This window comes from Phyllobates terribilis, unplaced genomic scaffold (assembly GCF_046119375.1).
Source record: "Phyllobates terribilis strain yellow unplaced genomic scaffold, ASM4611937v1 Scaffold_14__1_contigs__length_39327217, whole genome shotgun sequence".
In the NCBI taxonomy this organism is placed as follows: Eukaryota; Metazoa; Chordata; class Amphibia; order Anura; family Dendrobatidae; genus Phyllobates; species Phyllobates terribilis.
Window position 1 is genome coordinate 2,985,001 of NW_027362774.1, and position 20,078 is coordinate 3,005,078.

The following is a 20,078-nucleotide window of genomic DNA, read 5'->3' on the forward strand; positions in this document are numbered from 1 at the left end:
GGCAGTATTATAGTAGTTATATTCTTGTACATAGGGGCAGTATTATAGTAGTTATATTCTTGTACATAGGAGCAGTATTATAGTAGTTATATTCTTGTACATAGGAGCAGTATTATAGTAGTTATATTCTTGTACATAGGGGCAGTATTATAGTAGTTATATTCTTGTACATAGGGGCAGTATTATAGTAGTTATATTCTTGTACATAGGAGCAGTATTATAGTAGTTATATTCTTGTACATAGGGGCAGTATTATAGTAGTTATATTCTTGTACATAGGGGCAGTATTATAGTAGTTATATTCTTGTACATAGGGGCAGTATTATAGTAGTTATATTCTTGTACATAGAGGGCAGTGTTATAGTAGTTATATTCTTGGACATAGGGGGAAGTATTATAGTAGTTATGTTCTTGTATATAGGAGCAGTATTATAGTAGTTATGTTCTTGTACATAGGAGCAGTATTGTAGTAGTTATATTCTTGTATATAGGGGGCAGTATTATAGTAGCTATATTCTTGTACATATGGGGCAGTATTATAGTAGTTATATTCTTGTACATAGGGGCAGTATTATAGTAGTTATATTCTTGTACATAGGGGCAGTATTATAGTAGTTATATTCTTGTACATAGGAGCAGTATTATAGTAGTTATATTCTTGTACATAGGGGCAGTATTATAGTCGTTATATTCTTGTACATAGGAGCAGTATTATAGTAGTTATATTCTTGTACATAGGGGCAGTATTATAGTAGTTATATTCTTGTACATAGGGGCAGTATTATAGTAGTTATATTCTTGTACATAGGAGCAGTATTATAGTAGTTATATTCTTGTACATAGGGGCAGTATTATAGTAGTTATATTCTTGTACATAGGGGCAGTATTATAGTAGTTATATTCTTGTACATAGGGGCAGTATTATAGTAGTTATATTCTTGTACATAGGATAAGTATTTAGCAGTTAAATTCTTGTAGATACAACAGTGAAATAATCAAGAAGTATTGGGGAGTTGGATGTGACAGGTCGGGCTGATCACTCGCTGCATCTCTTGTTGGATAATTTCCTCCTGCCAGCTCACACGCTCGCAGTGATTTACATTGATTAGGAGAGCAATTTTCGGCGCTGTCCCATGGGAAATTAGGCAGACGAGGATTGATAAGACAGCCATGAATTTCAGCATGTTTTCTGATTTAATTCACTGCATTCTATTAACACAAATAAGCACGGCATTGTTTTACTGCACGTTGCAAAAGGGTCCAATGAATTAGCCAAGGAAAGTGCACTTCTCTACAATCCCGAAAATATAATTAAAGTCGCTATGCGCCCCCGCAAGGGTCCAATCATTCATACGCAAAGCAGTTTATACAGAACAATAATACATCTGGAGAAAGCTTCCCATTAATTATAATTAATGTATCAAAATGCATCAGATTAATGGAGGGATGGAAGCAATGGCAGCCGAGACGGGAACAGCTTCTGAAAGAACAGCTTCATAGAAGCCAAGAATGCAGTTTACTAGTCCTCCATAGTAGTGAATGGAGGGGGCCGCGCATGCTCCACATGTTAGTAATCAGTAATGTAATGTATGTACACAGTGACTGCACCAGCAGAATAGTGAGTGCAGCTCTGGAGTATAATACAGTAGGTAACTCAGGATTAGTAATGTAATGTATGTACACAGTGACTGCACCAGCAGAATAGTGAGTGCAGCTCTGAAGTATAATACAGGAGGTAACTCAGGATCAGTAATGTAATGTATGTACACAGTGACTGCACCAGCAGAATAGGGAGTACAGCTCTGGAGTATAATACAGGATGTAACTCAGGATCAGTACAGGATCAGTAATGTAATGTATGTATACAGTGACTGCACCAGCAGAATAGTGAGTGCAGCTCTGGAGTATAATACAGGAGGTAACTCAGGATCAGTACATGATCAGTAATGTAATGCATGTACACAGTGATTGCACCAGAAGAATAGTGAGTGCAGCTCTGGAGTAGAATACAGGAGGTAACTCCGGATCAGTAATGTAATGTATGCACACAGTGACTGCACCAGCAGAATAGTGAGTTCAGCTCTGGAGTAGAATACAGGATGTAACTCAGGATCAGTAATGTAATGTATGTACACAGTGACTGCACCAGCAGAATAGTGAGTGCAGCTCTGGAGTATAATACAGGAGGTAACTCAGGATCAGTAATGTAATGTATGTACACAGTGACTGCACCAGCAGAATAGTGAGTGCAGCTCTGGAATATAATGCAGGATGTAACTCAGGATCAGTAATGTAATGTATGTACACAGTGACTGCACCAGCAGAATAGTGAGTGCAGCTCTGGAGTATAATACAGGAGGTAACTCAGGATCAGTAATGTAATGTATGTACACAGTGACTGCACCAGCAGAATAGTGAGAGCAGCTCTGGAGTATAATACAGGAGGTCACTCAGGATCAGTAATGTAATGTATGTACACAGTGACTGCACCAGCAGAATAGTGAGTGCAGCTCTGGAGTATAATACAGGAGGTAACTCAGGATCAGTAATGTAATGTATGTACACAGTTACTGCACCAGCAGAATAGTGAGTGCAGCTCTGGAGTATAATACAGGATGTAACTCCGGATCAGTACAGGATCTGTAATGTATGTACACAGTGACTGCACCAGCAGAATAGTGAGTGCAGCTCTGGAGTATAATACAGGATGTAACTCAGGATCAGTAATGTATGTACACAGTGACTGCACCATCAGAATAGTGAGTGCAGCTCTGGAGTATAACACAGGATGTAACTCAGGATCAGTAATGTAATGTATGTACACAGTGACTGCACCATCAGAATAGTGAGTGCAGCTCTGGAGTATAATACAGGAGGTAACTCAGGATCAGTAATGTAATGTATGTACACGGTGACTGCACCAGCAGAATAGTGAGTGCAGCTCTGGAGTATAATACAGGAGGTAACTCAGGATCAGTACATGATCAGTAATGTAATGCATGTACACAGTGACTACACCAGCAGAATAGTGAGTGCAGCTCTGGAGTATAATACAGGAGGTAACTCAGGATCAGTAATTTAATGTATGCACACAGTGACTGCACCAGCAGAATAGTGAGTGCAGCTCTGGAGTATAATACAGGATGTAACTCAGGATCAGTAATGTAATGTATGTACACAGTGACTGCACCAGCAGAATAGGGAGTACAGCTCTGGAGTATAATACAGGATGTAACTCAGGATCAGTAATGTAATGTATGTACACAGTGACTACACCAGCAGAATAGTGAGAGCAGCTCTGGAGTATAATACAGGATGTAACTCAGGATCAGTAATGTAATGTATGTACACAGTGACTGCACCAGCAGAAGAGTGAGGGCAGCTCTGGAGTATAATACAGGATCAGTAATGTAATGTATGTACACAGTGACTGCACCAGCAGAATAGTGAGTGCAGCTCTGGAGTATAATACAGGAGGTAACTCAGGATCAGTAATGTAATATATGTATACAGTGACTGCACCAGCAGAATAGTGAGTGCAGCTCTGGAGCATAATACAGGATGTAAGTCAGGATCAGTAATGTAATGTATGTACACAGTGACTGCACCAGCAGAATAGTGAGTGCAGCTCTGGAGTATAATACAGGATGTAACTCAGGATCAGTAATGTAATGTATGTACACAGTGACTGCACCAGCAGAATAGTGAGTGCAGCTCTGGGGTATAATACAGGATGTAACTCAGGATCAGTAATGTAATGTATGTACACAGTGATTGCACCAGCAGAATAGTGAGTGCAGCTCTGGAGTATAATACAGGATGTAACTCAGGATTAGTAATGTATGTACACAGTGTCTGCACCAGCAGAATAGTGAGTGCAGCTCTGGAGTATAATACAGGATGTAACTCAGGATCAGTAATGTAATGTATGTACACAGTGATTGCACCAGCAGAATAGTGAGTGCAGCTCTGGAGTATAATACAGGATGTAACTCAGGATTAGTAATGTATGTACACAGTGTCTGCACCAGCAGAATAGTGAGTGCAGCTCTGGAGTATAATACAGGATGTAACTCAGGATTAGTAATGTATATACACAGTGACTGCACCAGCAGAATAGTGAGTGCAGCTCTGGAGTATAATACAGGATGTAACTCAGGATTAGTAATGTAATGTATATACACAGTGACTGCACCAGCAGAATAGTGAGTGCAGCTCTGGAGTATAATACAGGATGTAACTCAGGATCAGTAATGTAATGTATGTACACAGTGGCTGCACCAGCAGAATAGTGAGTGCAGCTCTGGAGTAGAATACAGGATGTAACTCAGGATCAGTAATGTAATGTATGTACACAGTGACTGCACCAGCAGAATAGTGAGTGCAGCTCTGGAGTATAATACAGGATGTAACTCAGGATCAGTAATGTAATGTATCTACACAGTGACTGCACCAGCAGAATAGTGAGTGCAGCTCTGGAGTATAATACAGGATGTAACTCAGGATTAGTAATGTAATGTATATACACAGTGACTGCACCAGCAGAATAGTGAGTGCTATGTGTGACTCTGTAACCAGCTTCTCTACGGAGGCTAAATAACAGATTGATGGTCGGATGCAGAGTTTTCCGCATTAATACTAATATATTAGATGTAAGTAGAGGAATATGGGCTTCAGAGTGCTTCGCATTATCGGACAGTGACCAGGAGGCCTCATGGCAGAGGGGTAGGTCTGTACACAGTCCAAGTGCAGATGAGGAGCCGTGCCGTCCACCCTGGGCATCGCCACTTCTCTGCACCCCTCATGGTCGCACATTTCACCCGCACCCATCACTCACCAGACATCTCTTCATCTGAAATGACTGCACTTTCACGGCTTGCACGGCTTCATCCAGGAGTTTTTCCTGTTCGTCCTGCGGGGACTGCTGTGTGGTCGGCTGGGTAGAAAAAGAAAAAAAATGCAAAAATAAATAAAAAATAAAAAAATTGTATTACCGCGCTGTGAACATAAGTAACATTAGGACATCCTATATTTTCAGGGACATCAGCTCATCTATCGCTCCGGCCTTTTCTTTTCAGGCATCGTTGGAGCTTTTGGAAGTACACAAAACCAGACACAGCGCCCCAATCATCCAGGTACTGTACTCGGTACTGCAGCTCGACCTTACCGAAGAAACATCGAGCCGCAGCAACGAGCTTTATTCTTCGTAATCGGTGAAGATCAGACCACAACAATCAAGCACAGATGGCCAATCCTAGAGATAGGTAATCAGTCTCTAGAAATACACAGCCCCTGTAAGATCATGGGGAACTATCCAAAACTCCAATGGACAACATACAGTGGCATGTAAAAGTTTAGGCAGCCATGGCAAGAGAAGGCTATAAGAAGATAGCAAAGTCTTTGCAAGTCACCCTTTCTTCAGTTCAAAATGTAATTAAGAAATGGCAGTTACCAGGAACAGTGGAGGTCAAGATAAGGTCTGGAAGACCAAGCAAGATTTCAGTGAGAGCTGCTCGTAGGATTGCAGGAGAGGCAAGTCAGAATCCTTCTTTGACAGAAAAAGACCTTAAGAAAGATTTAGCAGACTCAGGAGTTGTGGTACATTGTTCTACTGCACAAATATGGCATTCATGGAAGAGTCGTCAGAAGAAAACCTCTACTGTGTCCTCACTATAAAATTCAGTCAGAAGTCTGTAAAAGAACATCTAAACAAGCCTGATGCATTCTGGAAACAAGTCCTGTGGACAGATGAGGTTAAAATAGAACTCTTTAGCCACAATGATCAAAAGGTATATGTGGAGAAAATAGGGCACAAAATTTCAGGAAAAGAACATCACGCCTACCATTAAGCATGGGGGTGGATCAATCATGCTTTGGGGTTGTGTTACAGCCAATGGCACGGGGAACATTTCAGGGGTAGAGGAAAGAATGGATTTAATGAAATTTCAACTAATTCTTGATGCAAACATAATACCATCTGTAAGAAAGCTGAACTTGAAAAGAAGATGGCTTCTACAAATGGATAATGATCCTAAACACACATCAAAATCCTCCATACATGACCTCAAAAGTTGCAAGCTGAAGGTTTTACAATGGCCCTCACAGTCCCCTGATCTGAACATCATTGAAATCTGTGGTTAGACCTCAAAATAGCACAGCATGCAAGACGACCCAGGAATCTCATAGAACTGGAAGAATTTTACAAGAAAGAATGGATGAAAATCCCTCAAGCAAGAATTGAAAGACTCTTGTCTGGCTACAAAAAGCCTTTACAAGCTGTGATACTTTCAGAAGGGGGCGCTACTAGGTACCAACCATGCAGGGCGCCCAAACTTTTGTATCGGTCCATGTTCCTTCTTGTAATTTTTAAAATCCAAGATGAAAATATATTTTTTTTGCCTAAAATACAAAGGAAAAGTGTCACCTGTAACTTTAGGCCTTTTAGAGATCATTTCATCTTCAAATTGCTTAACTGTTCACAAGAACAGTCATTTTGACCAGGGGTGTGCAGACTTTTACATGGCACTGTATTCTTCCAGATATGAACTAAAAAAAAAAAAGAGTAACGAGAAGCAAAATTTCCTGCACTTTTTGCTATAAAACTTAATATATACTGTATATTTAAAAGGCTGACAGGAGGAGTAATAATAGCCCCCCACGATGGCCGCCCCCGCCGCAAAGAGGTGATTACAATTGTTAGGTTAGAAGTAACGAAAACAACCAAATATTTCTGAATTTTGGGTAATTACGTAACATTATTCATTTTAGAAGTATTTTCAGCCTGTCATCTGTGACGGCAAAATTGTACCAAGATTATACTGCAGACGGCACAAAAAAAAACGATGTGGGGTAGGGGAAGCAAAAACTACACAAAAACAATCAAAATGATACAAAGGAGCAAAGGCCGACAGCACCAGGTACAAAGCTGACAGTGACCTGCAAGAGGCCGTAATGTATGTGCACAGTGACTGCACCAGCAGAATAGTGAGTGCAGCTCTGGAGTATAATACAGGATGTAACTGAGGATCAGTAATGTAATGTATGTAAACAGTGACTGCACCAGCAGAAAAGTGAGTGCAGCTCTGGAGTATAATACAGGATGTAACTCAGGATCAGTAATGTAATGTATATACATAGTGACTGCACCAGCAGAAAAGTGAGTGCAGTTCTGGAGTATAATACAGGATGTAACTCAGGATCAGTAATGTAATGTATGTACACAGTGACTGCACAAGTAGAATAATGAGTGCAGCTCTGGAGTATGATACAGGATGCAACTCAGGATCAGTAATGTAATGTATGTACATAGTGACTGCACCAGCAGAATAGTGAGTGCAGCTCTGGAGTATAATACAGGATGTAACTCAGGATCAGTAATGTAATGTATATACACAGTGACTGCACCAGCAGAAAAGTGAGTGCAGCTCTGGAGTATAATACAGGATGTAACTCAGGATCAGTAATGTAATGTATGTACACAGTGACTGCACAAGTAGAATAATGAGTGCAGCTCTGGAGTATGATACAGGATGCAACTCCGGATCAGTAATGTAATGTATGTACATAGTGACTGCACCAGCAGAATAATGAGTGCAGCTCTGGAGTATAATACAGGATGCAACTCAGGATCAGTACAGGATCAGTAATGTAATGTATATACACAGTGACTGCACCAGCAGAATAGTGAGTGCAGCTCTGGAGTATAACACAGGATGTAACTCAGGATCAGTACAGGATCAGTAATGTAATGTATATACACAGTGACTGCACCAGCAGAATAGTGAGTGCAGCTCTGGAGTATAACACAGGATGTAACTCAGGATCAGTAATGTAATGTATGTACACAGTGACTGCACCAGCAGAATAGTGAGTGCAGCTCTGGAGTATAATACAGGAGGTAACTCAGGATCAGTAATGTAATGTATGTACACAGTGACTGCACCAACAGAATACTGGGTGCAGCTCTGATCAGCTGCTAGTCAGTGTGCGGATTACGGGTGTGGTGGCTGCAGATCCTGCTGTGAGCTCCTGATCTCTGAGAAACCAACACCTCTCCACCTGGGGACCTGCTTTCTCTCTTTCCCAGGGAGGGAGCGGGTTTCTGGGATGAGTGATGGAGCCAAGTCCCAGGCTTCTGCTTCCCGAACCAGGCCGGCGGGGGGCAGAAGAAACCAGCAACCGGCCTGCACATCAGAGGACTCGGGGTTGAGACGCTGCACCAGGAGTCGCAGCAATGTGGCTCCTACTCCCCCCCCCGGATTGTGGAGACCCCCAGAAGCCGCAAGGCTTCCAGCATGGAGGAAAAGCCTGACAGCGGCGTACAAGATGGCGCTCCTTCCAGAGGAAAGCTGAGTGCTCACGGAGGTGAGGCCGACCTCCATGAGGGGGAATGGGCGCTGCAGGGACCCCGGGAGTCTGTGTCCACCTATGCCTCCCGGGTCATGATCCGCCTCCGTGAGAATGAAGATGCCAGTAAGCTCATCAGGAGGCTCCGGGAGGAGCTGCGCTGCACAAGCGCCAAAGCTGCGGGGGCCTCCAAACCAAGGAAGGCAAAACTCCAGGCCAAGGTAAAGCGACTGACCAGCGAGATTCAACGCCTGGAACTTAGGAAAGCCACCATCAGGGAGCAGAGTGGTCCTTTCAAAGAAAAACTTATAAATGAAGACCGCTTTAGAGAAATGGCTGATACCAGAGAGCAAAGGCAGATAGGGCTGCAGCCTGAGAGCCAGGTGGATGATGAGAGTGATGATGACCAGCAGGAAGCCCCACCTGGCAGCCTGCAAAGTCACCCGCAGGCCACGTGCAGCGAGCTCCCTGCAGGACAGGCGACAGTGACATCCGGTCGCAGTTCTGCCGGCTCTGGGGAGGACAGTGACAGCAGCGGCCAGGGAGGGGCGCTAATGGCGGAGATTAAGCTCCTGGAGTCCCCAGTGTGCCTCCAAAACTTCCATCTTGGTGACGATCTACCAGAAGAGGCACCTGGGGGCCACAAAAAGGCTAAGAAGACCAAGCCAAAGCTGCAGGAAGCGGTAAGCTATGTATATGCCCCCCTCCCTGTACCCCCTGAGTCGCGGGCAGGCTCAGCTCGCTGTATAAGCCCCGATGCCCAGCCCAGCCCGGGTTCTGCTGTGGATCCGGTGCAAAGGCGCGGGGAGATTACAGAGCGCGGTAGTGAGGCGCAGAGCTCCGTCTCTGCTTGTAGTAGCGGGGACGCAGCAGGAGGTGCATCAGCTGAGAGGCTGGACAGTGAGGGCGGCCCGGCGGCGGGCGTTCCATCAGGCCACGATGCTGTGGTGCGCTCCTCAGTGGGAGGGGGGAGCAGCCCGGTGTCGGGGGCAGCTCCGGTAGCCTCGGCGCCTCTGAATGCTGTTGCCGCTGATCACTTAGTTGAGAAGCGGCGGCAGTGTGAGGGGGCAGTTGGGGCTGAGCGTTCCGGTCCTCCCACGAAAGTGCTATTTTGTGTTGGCGTCGCTGGTCCGGAAGATCCTGATGCTAAAGATCAGCGGCACCTAACTGCAGCTAGAGATCAGCGGCACATTATACCAAATGCCAAACAGCAGAAATTACCGACCGATGATGTGGAGGGCACACATAAGACCGGGGGTGAGGTCGCCTCCAGTTCTATGGAGGTGACTGAGCCCCTTGTGCCTGATGCGGAGGTCAAAAGGTCATCCACCATTGTTACTGGTCCAGCAGGAATGAATGTGGTGGTGGAGGTGAATGAGGATAATTCATTGTCTAGTGGTGTGGTTGATGGTTTGGTGGAGGTTGAGATGGAGGTGGGTAATGGTGATACTGTTGGGGGCTGATGTGGTCACTGGTCTGGTTGCCCCCCCGGGGGTGGCAACACCTGTCCAGAGTTATGCCAGTGTCACCTCCGGGGCAAATAGGGCATCCTCCTAGTCTCCGGGCTTTGGGGACGGCATGCTGCAACGGCGCCTTCTGGAGGCTCTAAAGAAGGGGGAGAGATCACTAATGGTAGAGGGTCGAGAGGTTGATCTATCCTTCTGGATAGAGAGGCATGGCCTCGGGGCCTTCCGAGAGCAAAAAGGGGGAGATACAGTGTGGTCCCTCCCAACAGCCGGGCCAGGCAGTGTGCGTAGGAATGTGGTCCGTCTTCGGTGGAGGGGCAGTGATGCATGTCCGCCAAGGTCTAAAGTTGTAGAGCTCCTGCTGAGGATGGGCTTCAAGGCGATTGACATCTACGCCTTGATACATCCCTATTCCACGCCTGAGTTTGATGTCAGCTTTGTTCGGCCGGAGGGGCTTGAGCTCTTCTGGGCGAATTATGAGTTGGCAAAAAATGAGCCCGGCTGGCGAGACTTTGCCATTCAGGCAGTGTCTCGCCAAAACCAGATCAAGAAAGTGACCGTGATGACTCGTAACGAGTCGCTTTCTTGCTATGACATCATGACGTGGCTTGGTCGGTATGGAGAGGTGGTGGAGATGCCAAAGAAAAACCGCGACGCGTTTGGTATCTGGTCAGGGGCCTGGACGTTTATGGTAAAACTTAAGCGTTCAGGTGGTACGGTTGCCCACATTCCATCGTCTGCCTTCCTGGGTAGGGATCGTATCCTGGTCTTCTACCAGGGGCAACCGAAGCTCTGTCACAGGTGCGGCGACCCCACACACTTCAGTGCAAACTGCACCGTGCAGAAATGCGCGTTGTGTGGGGGTGTCGGCCATCTTGCCGCCTCTTGTGTGGAGATTAGGTGCCACCTGTGTGGTGAGTTAGGCCACCCATTCAGCAGTTGTCCTCGCTCCTTTGCTAATGCAGTCGAGACCCCGGTGGGAGTAAGCCGTGAGGCCGATTCTGCTGGAGAGGGGACTAGCAGGGGTGGGGGAGCTGAGGGGCCAGGGAAGAAAAGCAATAAAAAGACGCCTGCCCAGCTGAGGCGTCTAGACAAGCGCAGACAGGAGAGGGAGCGGGGCGAGCCCCAGACTACCGGGGCAGCCCCTGTCCTGGATGCCAGTGTTGCTGCTGAGGCCCCGAGGGATGATGAGTTGGATGAGGAGGTAAGGAGGATCCACAGGGAGGAAACTGCCTCTGCTTCAGAATCCTCCCATTATGAAAGTATGGATGAGGATAATAAGCAGTGGCTAGAGCACAAGCGAAAGCTCGGCACCAAAAAGAAGAGAAAGAAGGGAGATAAAACATCTTCTCCCACTCTGACCAAGGTACCTAAGGAAGGTAAAACCGACTCCCCTCTAGTTGGTCTTTCTAACCCGTTCCAAGCCCTTGATAACATCTCTTCCTCTGAGGAGGAGGCAGAGGGTGAGGTTCCGGCTTCAGCGGAGCTTACAGGGGGTGCCGAGTCTCCTTCTCCTGGGGATGCAAGGTCCTTGGGGGGAGGGACTGGCCCAGAGTCCGGAGACGAGGACGAAAAAACAAGGAAAAATGTGGGAATGGACACCTCTGTGTCATTAAAGAGGGAGAAGGATTCCTCCTCTGAGGCAGAGGATAAGGGGAGTGGGAAGAAGAAAGCCATCTAACTCAATCACCAATGATGGCGGTACCCACTCCGTTGACGCTGGCGTCCATTAATGTCACCAGCATTAAGTCAAACATGGCTAGATTTGCGGCCTTTGATTTTCTCAGCCGGGTTGAAGCTGACATTTTCTTTTTGCAAGAGACCAGGCTGCCAAATATGGCAGAGGTGTTTATAGCTAAGAGGGAGTGGAGACTCGGGCCCTCCTATTGGTCTCTTGCGGCCGAACCGTATAGCGGAGTGGCGGTCCTTTTTACCGCACCGGTAGAATGCCGACGGGTTATTGAGTTAGAAATGGGGAGGTGCCTGATATTAGATGTCCTCATGAAGGGACAAGAGCTTCGGCTCATTAACATCTATGGTCCCCAATCTAAATGGGACCGGAAGTGTCTCTTTATGAGGATCAAGCCCTACCTTTTTACGAGTTGGCAGGTCGTCTTTGGAGGGGACTTCAACACTGTCACGAGGCCCCGGGATAGAGGAGATTCCAGAGACAAGCTGACTTATGATAGCGTCGCCCTTAATAGTATAGCTAGTGAGGCTCGCCTGGTGGATGTCCACATCCGGCACACCGCAGGCCACGAGGGGTTCACCTATCATAGAGGTAACTGTAGGTCCAGGATAGACAGGTTTTATTTAAAGGAGGAAGCCGTCTCTTCAGCAGTATCTGTTGTTGAGGTGGAGTTCTCCGATCACTGTTTGATTTTGTTTTCCCTGAAAGTTACAGAGACCCCCCGGATGGGAAGAGGCTTTTGGAGGCTCAATTCGTCTCTCTTGGAAGAAGCGGAGATAAGACAGTCCTTTGAGGATTTTCTTCAGAGCCAGGTACCCTTACTGGATCTTTGTAGTAGTAAGTCAGAGTGGTGGGAGATGTTTAAGAAAAGGGTGGCGAGATTCTTCCGCCAGCTCTCGAGCCTCAGGAGCCTGGACAGGTACCGCCTGTATCAGGGCCTGAGGAGGAAACTCGAGCATCTTGTCTCAACTGGAGGTAGTCGCGAGGAGATCTCCAGAGTGAAATCTTTGCTAATGAGGTGTCAATATGATAGACACGCATCTTTGGTTTTTGAGAGGGATTACGGGAAGTACCGCTCGCCCGACCCTTATAGAAACTGCAAGATGTCAGTGAATAGTAAAGTTGTTACAGGACTGGTTGACACTGCGGGGTCCCTGAAAAGATCCAGATCAGGGATCCTGGAGGTCGTCAGATCCTTCTACTCGCACCTCTTGGAGAAGAGGGATCTGGATTGGGATGAGATGTCGGCTTTTCTGGCTGAAGCCGTCCCCGAACCAGGGGTAGACCCCTCTCTTGGCGTTTTGACAGAGATGATCAGGGAAGAGGAAGTTAAGTTGGCGATTGAAGGGCTTGCCCTGAAGAAATCTCCCGGTCCGGATGGCTTAACATCTGAATTCTATAAGACCTTTAAGGACGCCTTGGTTCCCCTCTTGACTGAGGTATTCAATGAGTGTCTTTCCTCGGGCACTCTGCCAAAGTCAATGAGGAGGTCTGCCCTGATCATCTTGTCAAAGGGTAAGGACCCATCTTGCATTGAGAATTGGCATCCCATAGCGCTTCTCAATGCAGACAGGAAGGTTTTGGCAAAGGTGCTGTTTAATCGGCTGGTGAAATTTGCACCCCAGCTCCTTTCGGGGGCCCAGCATTGCTCTGTTCCGGGCCGCAGTACAATTAGTGCTGTACTCTGTGTCCGAGAGGCGGTGGAGCAGGGTAGGGCTGGCCACTGGAAGGGGTACATGCTGTCATTGGACCAGGCAAAAGCGTTTGATCGGGTTAATCATGAGTACCTCTGGTCTGTCCTTCTGAGGTATGGCCTGCCGGGGGGGTTTGTTGATTGGCTTAAGACCTTGTACTCTGGGGCAGAGAGTTTCCCGCTTGTGAACGGTTGGATTGGCAGCTCTTTTGAGGTTGGGTGTGGTGTTCGCCAGGGTTGTCCCTTGAGCCCGCTACTGTACGTGTTTGCGATTGACCCACTTCTTAGGAGGGTGGAGCGTGGACCGTTGGCTGGGATCGGGATGGACCGGGCAGCACCGGAAGCCACTCAGAGTGGTGGCGTATGCCGATGACGTCACCGTTTTTGTTTCCTCTGATGGGGAGGCAGAATGGCTGATGTCAGAGGTAAATCGCTACTCGGAGGCATCCGGGTCTAAGATCAACCGGGATAAGTGTGAGAGTCTCTGGCTGGGAGGAGGAGATCCGGGTTTTGATCTCCCGGACACCCTTCCAGAACCCAAAGTCTCTGCAAAAGTTCTTGGCATCGAATTTGGCCAGGGGGATTACCCCAAACAAAATTGGGACAGCAGGCTAGAGATCGCCACTCAGAAGGTGAACCAATGGAAGGGTTGGTCTTTGACCCTAAGGGAAAGGGTAAACCTGATCAAAACTTACCTGCTTCCTTTGCTGATCTATCTGGGCAGTGTGTGCATCTTGCCAGAGCCTCTCTGGACTCGGGTCTACAGTTTGTTCTTTCAACTGTTATGGGGGAATAGACTGAACCTGGTCAAGAGGGAGGTTACTTACCGTACGAGGAGACTAGGAGGGTTGGGTATGGTCAACCCTGTGGTATTCCTTGTCAATACCTTCATTAAGATCAATATTGCAAACCTCTGGAAAGAGAGGGCTCCTCCGTGGGTATTCTCCTGTAAGGGATGGTTTCAGCCTTTCTTCCAGGAATGGGAGACAGGAGGGCAAGTGAAGGATCTCCGCACACCGCATGGACATCTCCCGGCTTACGCTACCGTGGTTCTGAAGGTAATTCGCCAGTGGGGTCTGGGAATGTGGGAGGTCATGACTCTGCCAAGGAAGCTTCTTGACAAAAGGGTTCTGTTGACCCATTTTCAGAGGCCTCTGGCGCTCAGGGATTGCCCAAGTCGGGATCTTGGGGTGGGTCTGCATCTTTTGAATTGTATCAGGATCCCCTCGAAGGTTTGGGACTTGGCTTGGCGCTGCTTCCATGGGAAACTGTGTGTGAGGGACAATCTGAAGTGTAGGAGCTCTGAGGACAGGAACTGTCCTCGGGAGCATTGTGGTACCATGCTTGAAAGCATGGACCACTTCCTGCTTCGTTGTACCTTTAACACAGAGGTGTACAACAGGGTGGGCGCCTCCATTGGCTGGCCCCGGCTGGCCGGTCTCTCTTATGCGGAATGGGCCTATGGAGCATTCGGGGACCTGGGTGGTCGGGACCGCTGCACCTTATTTCTAGTTAGCGCAGTGGTTAGGTATCACACGTGGAACGCACGGTGCTTAGTATCGACGCAGCGGAAAATCCTCCCAGTGGACGATGTGTTTAGGACCATACTCGACCTGGTGAAGGTGCGTTCTCTGGAGTATGAGAGACTGGGTACACGGAGGGCCGCTCTCCTCTGGAGGGGCTTTTCTTTTAGTGTGCCCTAGTCTGGTCGTCTCCTCTCCTGGTGGTGGGCTGCTGCTGACACCATAGATTTTTGTTTTATTGATCAGTAGACAGTGATGTAGGGCTGCAGGCGCCGAACTTGGGCTTTGTCAGTTGTGGTTATTGTATTGTTTGTTTCTGTATATATTGTATATATGGGTTTGGGTGTAGGTGTTAGGTTGGGTGGTGGGAAAAGGGGGGAGGTGGGTTCATCTTGTGGGACACAGGTTATTTGGGTGAAAAACTGGCACTGCCTGATCTGGCCTATGGACATTGGACTGAGGCATGAGGCATGAGGCGCAGGAGCAGCTCTCAGGTCAGTGCCGGGGAGGGACTGGTGGGCTTGAGTGTGGGGGGTTTTGTTTTGTCTTGTATATATTTGTATAGTTAGTATTTATTTTATTTATTTTAAAAAAAAAAAAAAAAGAATGTATATATTAGTTTGTATATAATTTGTCGGTTATTGTTTATTATATTGTTATTATTTGTTTGGTAACCGGACCAGATGTCATGGTGTAGGTAGTTATTATTGTGTATATATGTATAATATGTGTGTGAGGAGAGAGGGAGCGGCTGGACCAGTTCATTACATTGTTTATTTTCTGGTTATTAATTTTGTTATGTTTCTGTTATTATTATTGTTATGTTTTTCATTTTTATAATAAAAGATCTACAGGATGTAACTCAGGATCAGTAATGTAATGTATGTACACAGTGACTGCACCAGCAGAATAGTGAGTGCAGCTCTGGAGTATAATACAGGATGTAACTCAGGATCAGTAATGTAATGTATGTACACAGTGACTGCACCAGCAGAATAGTGAGTGCAGCTCTGGAGTATAATACAGGATGTAACTCAGGATCAGTAATGTAATGTATGTACATAGTGACTGCACCAGCAGAATAGTGAGTGCAGCTCTGGAGTATAATACAGGATGTAACTCAGGATCAGTAATGTAATGTATGTACACAGTGACTGCACCAGCAGAATAGTGAGTGCAGCTCTGGAGTATAATACAAGATGTAACTCAGGATCAGTAATGTAATGTATGCACACAGTGACTGCACCAGCAGAATAGTGAGTGCAGCTCTGGAGTATAATACAGGATGTAACTCAGGATCAGTAATGTATGTACACAGTGACTGCACCAGCAGAATAGTGAGTGCAGCCCTGGAGTATAAAACAGGAGGTAACTCAGGATCAGTACAGGATCAGTAATGTAATGTATATCCACAGTGACTGCACCAGCAGAAAAGTGAGTGCAGCTCTGGAGTATAATACAGGATGTAACTCCGGATCAGTAATGTAATGTATGTACACAGTGACTGCACCAGCAGAATAGTGAGTGGTGCTCTGGAGTATAATACAGGATGTAACTCAGGATCAGTAATGTAATGTATGTACACAGTGACTGCACCAGCAGAATAGTGAGTGCAGCCCTGGAGTATAAAACAGGAGGTAACTCAGGATCAGTAATGTAATGTATATCCACAGTGACTGCACCAGCAGAATAGTGAGTGCAGCTCTGGAATATAATACAGGATGTAACTCAGGATCAGTAATGTAATGTATATCCACAGTGACTGCACCAGCAGAATAGTGAGTGCAGCTCTGGAATATAATACAGGATGTAACTCAGGATCAGTAATGTAATGTATGTACACAGTGACTGCACCAGCAGAATAGTGAGTGCAGTTCTTGAGTATAATACAGGATGTAACTCAGGATCAGTAATGTAATGTGTGTACCCAGTGACTGCACCAGTAGAATAGTGAGTGCAGCTCTGGAGTATAATGCAGGATGTAACTCAGGATCAGTAATGTAATGTATGTACACAGTGACTGCACCATCAGAATAGTGAGTGCAGCTCTGGAGTATAATACAGGATGTAACTCAGCATCAGTAATGTAATGTATGTACACAGTGACTGCACCAGCAGAATAGTGAGTGCAGCCCTGGAGTATAAAACAGGAGGTAACTCAGGATCAGTACAGGATCAGTAATGTAATGTATGTACACAGTGACTGCACCAGCAGAATAGTGAGTGCAGCTCTGGAGTATAATGCAGGATGTAACTCAGGATCAGTAATGTAATGTATGTACACAGTGACTGCACCATCAGAATAGTGAGTGCAGCTCTGGAGTATAATACAGGATGTAACTCAGCATCAGTAATGTAATGTATGTACACAGTGACTGCACCAGCAGAATAGTGAGTGCAGCTCTGGAGTATAATACAGGATGTAACTCAGGATCTGCACAGTTCTGGCTGTGTGCTTTGCATATACACAGCTGTTGTCGGAGCTGAGAATAATTATTAATCTACTCTAATGATAGGTCGTTAAAATCAAAAGCCTGGAAAACCCCTTTAATAGTCACTGTTGTAGAGTAATGAAACACTCAGGTGACTTCTATCCATACCTGAGAAGGTCCCACATATAAGACTTTGTGACTAGAGGGGGATAGTGGTCCGTACTCCGGCTGGTTCTTAGGGTAGAATTTTTAAGTACAACCCTACACCAGGGACAGGAGCCGATACTTTACAGACCCGTCTGCCACCAATAGGACGTCTTCTCCTGACAGGACACTGAGCGAGGTCCTCAGATGTGATCAGGCGGATTAGTAATTTCTCTGTTATCTTTGCAACATATGTGCAGATTACTACTTTAAGTCCACTGGGGACTACTGTATATGTTGTACAGTATATTCTCTTCTTACAGTGTGTTTGCTTTTATTAGGTGATTTTTAACCCTTTCGGCATTATATTTAGGGTTTGTCCATATGGGAATAATGCGCTGCAGATACCCCACTGCTGACAATCTGCTGTGGCAGCAACCCACATTGCAGAAAAGTTCCTGCAGATTGTTCCGTTAAAACCTGCATTTAAAATGGGCAGAGACCCCGATACCAGCGATGTATCACTTACTGCAGTTTTGATAAAATCAATGTTTTCTCTGCTGCAGATCTAGCTGTTCTCTGTATAACCCTGCCCACGCTTGCGATTGGCTGCTTTCTGTGTATACTGTGCATAGGCAGAAAGCTGTTGATCAATGGTGGGGGGGCGGGGCTGGACTACATGGTAGAAGGTTTACTAGTCCTCCAGTGATAATCTCCTGCTGATCAAACAGGGATTTCATCAAAACTACAGCAAGCAGTCCAGTAAGTGGCATCACTGGAATCAGGGTCTCTGCCCATACACAACACTGTTCTCAAGATTAGGTGGCAAAAATCTGGAAACAGATCACTAAGTCTTTACCATTTCCTCCTTTTTTTTTTTTTTTTTTTTTTAACCCCCACCCCCGACAACCCCTTTAAAGCTCAGCTGTTAGCTCACATGTCCGACAGTAGGTGGAGCTAATCTACTGACTGTTTCCCAGGAAAACAATCATGAGGAAGCCCTTAATATGAAACTGAGAAGCAAGAACTCAAAATTGTTCAAATAATAGTAAAGCAAAGTTTTTGCAAAAGTAGTTAACTTTATATGGCAATGAAAAAGAAAAATTGCAAAAAGAGGAGGTGTCCTTAAAGGGTTTGTACACCGCTTGGATTAACCCCTTCTTAACTACCAGAGTAATCCATCTACCAGCCAATCCATCCACACTGATGGAATATTGAGATAACTGCTGATTGGCTGCAACGCTCATGTGACCTAACGTCAGGAACAGGAGCGCCTACATTGCTAGAATTGCAACGATGCAAAAAAAAAAAAAGGGAGAACAGATTGTTTTCATTTGCTATGAAGCAGTAGTGGACAACCCCTTTAAGAGAAATATCTAGTCCGGTCAATCCTACGTCATCAAAACTGTGCAATATTTGAAAATCAATGCGTCTCTTTAACAGTTAATGCAGAATGACGACTCCCAGCATGCCCCGCTAGCCAATGCTGAGTGTTGTAGTTTTGCAACAGCAGTGGGTCACATTATAAAGGTGTCGACCCCCGAAATGTGGAACTTTGGTATGTTCCACTTCTACACTGCATAGAGCTACAGCAGGGCAGAGACACTTCCATTCACCCCTGGGGGGGGGGGGATGTGAAATAAATGGAATACCTTTAATTAATGTAAATCATTAATAACTTGTCTGTAAATGACCTGACACATGTATAGGTAATAACTGCAGCCAGAGAACCCCGCAGCCTGCGTGCATCATACTATATAGTGCTGTGTACATGGTATATAGGGGTGTATATATACATTAACCCCTCATATACCGCATATCTGTTGCTGTACATCCGAATTTTATCCAGATTTGACATATTGCACACACCTGGATACAACTGTAACAGTTATGCCCCCCTAACACCGGAATACAGGCCCAGCACCGCCCAGCAGCCCTATTCTTAGCTCATTCCTGTATCTCCCGCCCACAGACAGTAGCACCGCGCCCTGCAGCCGCCATAGTTGTCCCACAGCTCGTACACAGGACACATCGGGGGTCGGAGACCCCAAAACTCACCATAGTGTCTCCTCTCAGCGTCTCCCTCCAGTCATGTGACCTGCAGACACGGGCCCCGCCCTTCCCTAAGAAACCGCGCTCGTCATTGGTCAACTCCCGCAGACAACTGTGCTCTAAGCTGATTGGAGGAGGCACAGATGACAGACGGCGATTATAGCCAATCAGAACGCGGCAAGTCTTCCCGGCGCGTCAGACTGGTACTGTATTTGTCAGGTGTGTGTGCTCTGCCCGGTGGTATCCCGTCTGCACGGAGAGCGGTATCCAGAATAGACTACCTCTGAAATACACCAATAACGCTACTAAACCGCATCTAAGAATAAAAAAAAAAAAATGACTATGGACCTTGTCTCCTAATGAAGTGCCTACTTTTTCGTCTGAGTGCCACATTGTCATACTGATAAAATCCCAAGGGCAGTAAACAAAATGAAAGCTGTGCTTGTAAGAATATATCATCAGAATCGCTATCAGTACATGAATACATCACCACAACCACCGTCGGTAAGTCACTACAACGCCAGAACCACCATCAGTACATGAATGCAGTGCTAGAACCACCGTCGGTACATGAATACATCACCAGAACAACTGTCAGCACATGAATACATTGGTCAGAACCACCATTGGTACATGAATGCAGTGCTAGAACCACCGTCAGTACATGAATACATCACCAGAACAACTGTCAGCACATGAATACATTGGTCAGAGCCACCGTTGGTACATGAA

The 20,078-nt window shown here is 46.2% G+C and overlaps 1 protein-coding gene across 1 annotated transcript in view; it reads right to left on the reverse strand.

Annotated features, from left to right (window-relative positions):
* The window catches only part of VPS35 (VPS35 retromer complex component), a 58,229-nt gene extending 38,701 nt beyond the window's left edge, over positions 1-19,528 (reverse strand). Inside the window, 2 exon segments of the mRNA XM_073659639.1 lie at positions 4,838-4,936; positions 19,353-19,528. Of these exon segments, the coding sequence (XP_073515740.1) occupies positions 4,838-4,936; positions 19,353-19,355 (102 nt within the window). The 5' untranslated portion in view covers positions 19,356-19,528.
* Positions 19,529-20,078: the final 550 nt, after the last annotated feature.